This window comes from Opisthorchis viverrini (genome assembly GCF_000715545.1).
Source record: "Opisthorchis viverrini unplaced genomic scaffold opera_v5_120, whole genome shotgun sequence".
In the NCBI taxonomy this organism is placed as follows: domain Eukaryota; kingdom Metazoa; phylum Platyhelminthes; class Trematoda; order Opisthorchiida; family Opisthorchiidae; genus Opisthorchis; species Opisthorchis viverrini.
Genome location: NW_008751779.1, coordinates 593,479 through 601,742, shown reverse-complemented (window position 1 = coordinate 601,742; position 8,264 = coordinate 593,479). Strand labels below are relative to the sequence as shown.

The window sequence follows — 8,264 nt, the reverse complement described above, 5'->3', positions numbered from 1 at the left end:
TGACGATGTCACCTCGATTGGTGATGAAACGTTTGCAATCCAACTGCCAAGCTCGGCGAACAGACCAACAACCAAACATCGCACCCGAGCTACCTACATTCCACAACATTGCTAACTCTGTGAGTGTCGCGGGACACTCTCCAGTATAGCTCAATGGATCGCTGAGGTGCGCAAACCGTCACACCACGGTAAGGTCCAGTCTCTTCGTGACGGATTAATTAATAAATAAATAAAGGGACTGATTTTTGTGGTGGTAAAGTATACAAAAATTTGCTTTTCTTACTATCGCTAATCTGGTGTCGACGAGGACAAAATTTGCGGTAAGGTCCAGTCTCTTCGTGACGGATTAATTAATAAATTAATAAAGGGACTGATTTTTGTGGTGGTAAAGTATACAAAAATTTGCTTTTCTTACTATCGCTAATCTGGTGTCGACGAGGACATGTAAAATTTGCGCACTTATCACCTTCTATTTCCTACCCGTGTTGTTTAAAAACACTTAGTTTACCCTTTGATTCAAATCAACATTTATGACCTGGGATACTCAGCTAATAGAAAATAGTCTATCTCCACTATCTCGACTTGACAACGTTATTTAAGCTGCCTAGTGTATTTTGTATGCGAACAAAACCGGAACCAAATGGAGGGGTGTTTTTTGCATGCCTCAATTTTAGAGAAGAAAAATTACTACGAAAGTACCTTTGACAAACGCTGCTTCTAGATCCAAAGCAACACTGTTAACTTCTATGTACGGCGGTATTCGAGAAGGGGACCGACAAAATCCCACTTGATTTTTACGACCCTGCTATTCGCCAGTGCTGCGGGGGTGATCAAGCCTTGTCAGCGGTCACAGTCAACGGTTGGGCAATCGAACTGTGCGGGTCTCTTTTAAGTAATCCACCTTGACCACCCTTGGGAGCATGAGACCTGGGATATTGCCACGTTGCCCAAGCTCTTGTCTAGGGTTGGTCTGTGGAGCCCATTTGTATCCCGCACCTCATGCATGGTAATTGTGATACGATAGTATGCAAAAACTGAAGATATCCTGTCATAGATGCCTTTGGGTCATATCTGAAAAAGGATGGCTCACTTTTGTCTTAGATGCGGTTTCCATCGATACAATCGACAGCATTGTCATAATATATGAACACTGGCCACAAGAAACGAAGGCTGCAGTGATCCAGACACATACTCCTAATCGGAGGTGAACTTGCCTAGAGAATGTTACGTGCAGGTCCGTGCCGCGGTTGGCGCTGTTGCCGAGTGTGGAAAACTATGGACTTGGTTGTCTACGGTCACGTCGCGTGCCAGTGATCTTAATATTCGTTTTTGCTTACAGCGTTCGACGTTGGAGACAAGACTGCATCGCCGTCTGTCCAGATATTTTGCCGATCTTCGATCGTGGGCTGTTCTTGCACGCGATTTTATGGAGCCAATTTGTCATCCAATAGCAGCCAGCTACTAAAGTTACCGGTGGAGTATTTTTAGTCTTGACAGGATTTATACCTAACAGCAAAACTGCAACCAAGTGCTCCGTTACTGACCCTTTTGTTACTTGATTTTCTAAGCAATCGTTCCATGATATCAATCACGAACATTAACAAGAGGAATAAGCTGTCGATCAATAAATCCGGTGTTGAAACCAAGGGAAGCTTCCTCACAGATGTTTATGTATCCATCAGTACTGCGGTACATTAAAAGTGAGCTGGAGAAAACGCACATGCTCTTAGCGCAGAAAACAGTAATGTTACTCCAAAAAAAGGTCATCGTTCGTGGCCGGTAACTGTGACCAGATTCCTGGCTGCACCGTGAATCCCCCAGACCGGTCGAATTCTTCCCACGTACACTGTCTGTTGCCAAAAGACATCATTCTGCTATTGAGAAAGAAGAGTAAGCTATTGTCGAAGCAGTGCGCAAACGGAAGCATCACCTACTCGGGACCCATTTTAAGATTGTAACCGATTAGATTATATTCACTCGGATCGCAGTCATATGCTCATGGAGACCAAACCCGAACAGTTTTTGCCACAAGTTACATCGCTGCCTATAATCAACAATGGGGGCGAGATGGCCCAAGTGGTAGGGGCGCGAATTTACTGACTTGAAGGTCCGTGGTTCGAATCCGACCTCCGCCTCTCGACTTCCCCTGTCTAGGCTTGGGCAACCTGGCAGTATCCCAGCTCTCGTGCATCCTTCGGGTGGCATGGCAGCTAGGCACCGACCGGCCACCGGTATCTTCTTGCCTATGTGGCTTACTGTCCCTGGACTGACCCTTTAAAAACGCAACGATAAAGCCTCTAAAGATGACTATTTGGTATAGGTATTTGGAAGTGGAGTTCGTCGCTTGTAACCCACAATATACCCACAAAGTTCATCCAAACAGCACAGCCATATCCCAACGTCGCTTGGCTTCTAAAGGCAACGGCACGACATCCGATTATTCCGGCGCAGAACTAAAACCAGTGCACGTCACCGAACAAGAGGGACCTAACCCAACACCAGCCGTCTAGTTTGATTGCCGAGAAACTGAAATCTTGCCTGTTAACGATGCCTCATCATCCCGTTTTAGTGCAGACCCAGGAATTAACTTGAGTATTCTTACATGACAACAGCGCACTCACCCAGATAATCTGCGCGAGAGATGCATGAACGACTCCATGTAACTACCACAAGTTTCATTTTTTCTACAAATTTTCGTTTTCCGCAAAAATACTCACTTATTCCGAAGTGGAGGAATATCATGCTTTCCATATATCATTAACTGGTAATTTTCACTCTATATCTTCAGCTCATGTACTATCCTTATTAGACGAATGAAGCGTATATTACGCCCTTCCGTTGTCTTTCTTCTAGTCTTAACATGCGCATTCTGAAACACAGCACGGAAAGCAGTCAGTTCTGCTGCTGGGACCTGCAGAGTGAACACTCAAACTGAAGTTGGGGAGGATAAATGAAGGAATACGTGAAAATGAAAGAACGGAAGCACATAATAGCCTGATTTTGCTTACCGGTCTTGTTTTATTCAGCGGGTAAGGGGACCAGGATGGTGACACTACAAGAGAGCTGAGTGGCACAATAATATTTTCAGTTGCCGCATTCGTGGTTCTACGCGGGCTGGAATACTGTCAGTCCGCTCACATCTGGAGGAGAAAATTAATGTCCTCATCCAGATCCTTCGGCCCAAAAGCCTGACCGCAAGGCAGCGGGTGAAGAAGAATATTTACCACAGTGTCATAGGTTTATAGAAACAAATCACTGCAGTTTGATTGATTACCGGGGGAGAGATTCATCAGAATTAAGCGAGGTTGCTCTGACAGAGGATGTATCAGTTCAGTGCAGCATTTTTTAGCTCAAAAACCGTGCGCAAAAGTGCAGTGGTTCTAACTGCTAAACCTTTGTACGCCAAGCATAAAATCAATGAAAGTCACGTTCGAAGCCATGGAATAATCAGCCTATGGATGATAAACGGATCTCTGCCTAGCAGGGCAAGAAGAGAAAAAAGCGTTCAGCTGTAGCACCCTTCCGGTGCCTAGCTGCCATGCTACCAGAAGGAAGGGCAAGAAGAACCACGTAGTGAAGGCGATAACCCTGATGCAATATATGCTTATGGAGACCAAACCCGAACAGTTTTTGCCACAAGTTACATCGCTGCCTATAATCAACAATGGGGGCGAGATGGCCCAAGTGGTAGGGGCGCGAATTTACTGACTTGAAGGTCCGTGGTTCGAATCCGACCTCCGCCTCTCGACTTCCCCTGTCTAGGCTTGGGCAACCTGGCAGTATCCCAGCTCTCGTGCATCCTTCGGGTGGCATGGCAGCTAGGCACCGACCGGCCACCGGTATCTTCTTGCCTATGTGGCTTACTGTCCCTGGACTGACCCTTTAAAAACGCAACGATAAAGCCTCTAAAGATGACTATTTGGTATAGGTATTTGGAAGTGGAGTTCGTCGCTTGTAACCCACAATATACCCACAAAGTTCATCCAAACAGCACAGCCATATCCCAACGTCGCTTGGCTTCTAAAGGCAACGGCACGACATCCGATTATTCCGGCGCAGAACTAAAACCAGTGCACGTCACCGAACAAGAGGGACCTAACCCAACACCAGCCGTCTAGTTTGATTGCCGAGAAACTGAAATCTTGCCTGTTAACGATGCCTCATCATCCCGTTTTAGTGCAGACCCAGGAATTAACTTGAGTATTCTTACATGACGACAGCGCACTCACCCAGATAGTCTGCGCAAGAGAGATGCATGAACGACTCCATGTAACTACCACAAGTTTCATTTTTTCTACAAATTTTCGTTTTCCGCAAAAATACTCACTTATTCCGAAGTGGAGGAATATCATGCTTTCCATATATCATTAACTGGTAATTTTCACTCTATATCTTCAGCTCATGTACTATCCTTATTAGACGAATGAAGCGTATATTACGCCCTTCCGTTGTCTTTCTTCTAGTCTTAACATGCGCATTCTGAAACACAGCACGGAAAGCAGTCAGTTCTGCTGCTGGGACCTGCAGAGTGAACACTCAAACTGAAGTTGGGGAGGATAAATGAAGGAATACGTGAAAATGAAAGAACGGAAGCACATAATAGCCTGATTTTGCTTACCGGTCTTGTTTTATTCAGCGGGTAAGGGGACCAGGATGGTGACACTACAAGAGAGCTGAGTGGCACAATAATATTTTCAGTTGCCACATTCATGGTTCTACGCGGGCTGGAATACTGTCAGTCCGCTCACATCTGGAGGAGAAAATTAATGTCCTCATCCAGATCCTTCGGCCCAAAAGCCTGACCGCAAGGCAGCGGGTGAAGAAGAATATTTACCACAGTGTCATAGGTTTATAGAAACAAATCACTGCAGTTTGATTGATTACCGGGGGAGAGATTCATCAGAATCAAGCGAGGTCGCGCTGACAGAGGATGTATCAGTTCAGTTCAGCAATTTTTAGCTCAAAAACCGTGCGCAAAAGTGCAGTGGTTCTAACTGCTAAACCTTTGTACGCCAACATTAAAATCAATGAAAGTCACGTTCGAAGCCATGGAATAATCAGCCTATGGATGATAAACGGATCTCTGCCTAGCAGGGCAAAAGAGAAAAAAAGCGTTCAGCTGTAGCACCCTTCCGGTGCCTAGCTGCCATGCTACCAGAAGGAAGGGCAAGAAGAACCACGTAGTGAAGGCGATAACCCTGATGCAATAGCGCGATTGGCTACGTGACAGCTGTATCTGAGTAGAACGTTGTTGATAGTAAAATGATTCCGACATACCTGCTGCTAACGTTACAAATAACTATTTAAAAAAAGATCGGTAGAAAATTCCTAGCGCGTATGTATCCGATAACATTGTGGGTGGCGACTGGAAAACTACATCAAACTCACTGATAGAGATTCTTTATTCAGTCTTTCAGTAAGCTTGTTTATTTGGTAAATTAGGTGCTTCGCTCTGTGTAAACTCGGCTTGGACCAGTCACATTTATCCCGTACATCATTCAGGGGCACGTTGACGATTGATCCTGGAGGTGACATTGTAGTTTGGGCGAAATTTCTGGTGGTTTCATCCACTTGCGGTGATTTTCCTGGGCCAGCGCGCGAGTTAATGCTTGAACTCATGAGACAATCCCTAGTTTTCCCGGTTATGGACGGGACAGTAGTGCAGTCAGTTGGGGATGGGTGAATAGCCAAGGTACGCGGCAAACGATCTTCCAAGGGGGGTGGTGTCACACTGACATTGTGTCCAGATGTAAATTTTTTAATGCAATGCTCGGACCGGAAGCTTTGTGACGTGTTGATGCACGATACTGCACTCTCAGAAGTCGACCACTTTACACAGTTATCCAAATGATCATCCACCGATACATCGCGAAACACATCCGGCTGGTGCTTCACTGGCACATGGAAGATGCTCGCATTGCGTTGAGACTTTAATTGAAGACCATCTAAATCAACAGCCTTGTCGTCCAAGTTAAACGCAGGACGGCCGAGAACAGGGAATGGACCTTTGTCTGATTGATCGAGGCTCGGGGAAAATGTTTCAGCCAATTGTCTCTGTGATGACGACCACCAAGTGGGTTCCTCAAACCTGACCTAAAACAGTAATGGATCACGTACTCTGAAGAATCTTACCTGTTTAGGTGAAGAATAAGATATATCCGACACGCACGGAGATGTATTTACATGGTTATTAGGCTCAGATTTCAACTCACTGAGTTGATGTGGTGAGAAATAGGTGTATCCATTATTTTCGCATTCATCAACCTCACTGACATCACTAATTAAGCTGAAGTCCAAAAGGTGCACACTACGCGTCATCCAGCGTAACAGCTTGAAAATCGAACGGATCAGTGAGGCAGGGTAAACGTTGAACTGGTGTATGCAAAGTGCTAGTTCAAGCTCTAGTTCACTCTCGGATTCCTTCGATGTATTCAAACCTCTTCGATGGCCGCTCACTCCACTTAAGTGATTGCGGAGCTTAAACCACCCTATGTATTGTCTAGCTGGTCGTTATGTCTTCGTTACGTCTCTCTGTGTCTCTATTCATCACACTATATTTCCAAGGCTGTCCAACGCGGCTGCCCCAGCAGATGAAAGATTATCTCCCCTAAGTATATTTTGCACAAAAAGCAGTTATCTGGGTCTTCCTGACTTGAATTATATTACTGATAACCATTATACATATCCTCATTTTGTTCTGGTGTGGCAGTTTTTTCGTCATTTTTCAAAAGTTGGCCACGTCTGATCGCCCCGCGAGGCTGAAAGCGATGTGGTGGTAGGCGTGTACTGTGCAGTTGTAACCAATGTGGCACTCAGTGCCCCACTTGAGACTGAGTATGACCAACCTAGGTCTACCCTCCGTGTAATAAACCCCCCAGAAAACTGGACATTAAATGGTTACCCCGTCTGCAACGAGGCCTATCATATTGGAGGTTACTGATATTCAGGAAAACATCGCCTCGGGAACGTGCTCAAGGCTGCGATTCTCCGGCACATGGGTTTTTCATAGCGTACACTCGAGCCGCACAATAACACTTGGCCCGGAGACCAAAAGCTTCACGCCAACGCCGATGTTGCGCCGTCCAAACGCTGGTCATTCACATTCGCCATTAAGGACACCCCATGCAAATCGTTGGATTTGACTTCTGTAAGCACGTCACCTTCTCGGACGACACATGACCTCGAGTACTTTTTGATGGTAATTGTAAAAGGTCACTGGTGGTACACTGCCACACTCGTCCATCTGTCATTTGGCAACAACAGTCGATACCCATGGCAGATCGCGCTTTTATACGCTCAATGGTTTCTACGGTCTCCTGCAACTCTTGCAGCATAGGCCCCGTGTCACCACAACAATAGCACGCTCTATCTCCTTACAAAGACCTTCCGTGAGCACACTTTCTCAAGATGAAGCCTAGGATATACCCCGTACGGCCAAATCTTAACTCAACCGACTGTTAAAATCCAGCAGCCCGCCGCCCTCCAAAATGTGTAGGCCCTACCATTGCATATTGTCCTCAAGTTGTAATTCCCCAAATGGCGTTACTACGGGAGACGTGGCCCTTCGAAGCTTCGCCGTTTTTCTGCATACTAAGCTTCGTACACATGATCATGTTAGGAAATATCTATGGCCCAGCGCTATTCAGATTATTGTTGTTTTTTCGAACATCCTTTGGTTGGAGCATCTTGTCTCAGAAACTTCAATGCTCCATTGGTGCGGTTGCTCGTAATATGGATTTCTTCCTTCGCGCAGCACCTTGCATATCTGCCGGGACTTACCAAAGCCTCGCACCAAATGTGAAGTTCGGATATGTTCTTTGGTTTACCTCTGCCATGTGATCGATTGACCCTGTACCAAGCCCACGACGGGTAAGTTTCTGCTCTTAAGGTTTCGACATCCACTACCCCAAATCAACACAGAATTTTCTATGGCCTTGTCGACTATAACCGACTACTCACCTCACTTAACACATAACGTGTCCACCAACGTATATTGCCTGGGGAAAGCTAACGGAAGACCCACTCACCGATGCCGTCTTGACTACCTTCGGTGCGGTTGAATGTGCTGTGGCACCAGCCACCCTACACCGTCACCAAGACTCTTCCAGGCCGCTAAGGCTCGCCTTCGAAGCTTCAGATGCGGAGCTCTTCAACAACGGTGATTCGTATCCACGGGCGTTTATTCTTCACACCTTTCGGACGCCAAACGTTACTGTACCACGTTTTTGTCAAAAACACTTTACTATCCACCTGCTCATCTAGGG

The 8,264-nt window shown here is 46.0% G+C and overlaps 1 protein-coding gene across 1 annotated transcript in view; it reads right to left on the bottom strand.

Annotated features, from left to right (window-relative positions):
* T265_06114 (hypothetical protein) overlaps positions 1-6,318 on the bottom strand; it is a gene marked incomplete at both ends in the record, with an annotated part of 15,584 nt that extends 9,266 nt beyond the window's left edge. Inside the window, 2 exons of the mRNA XM_009171300.1 lie at positions 5,389-6,093; positions 6,133-6,318. Coding sequence (XP_009169564.1) covers positions 5,389-6,093; positions 6,133-6,318 — 891 coding nt within the window. The remainder of the gene's footprint in view (positions 1-5,388; positions 6,094-6,132) is intronic.
* Between the last annotated feature and the right edge of the window lie 1,946 nt (positions 6,319-8,264).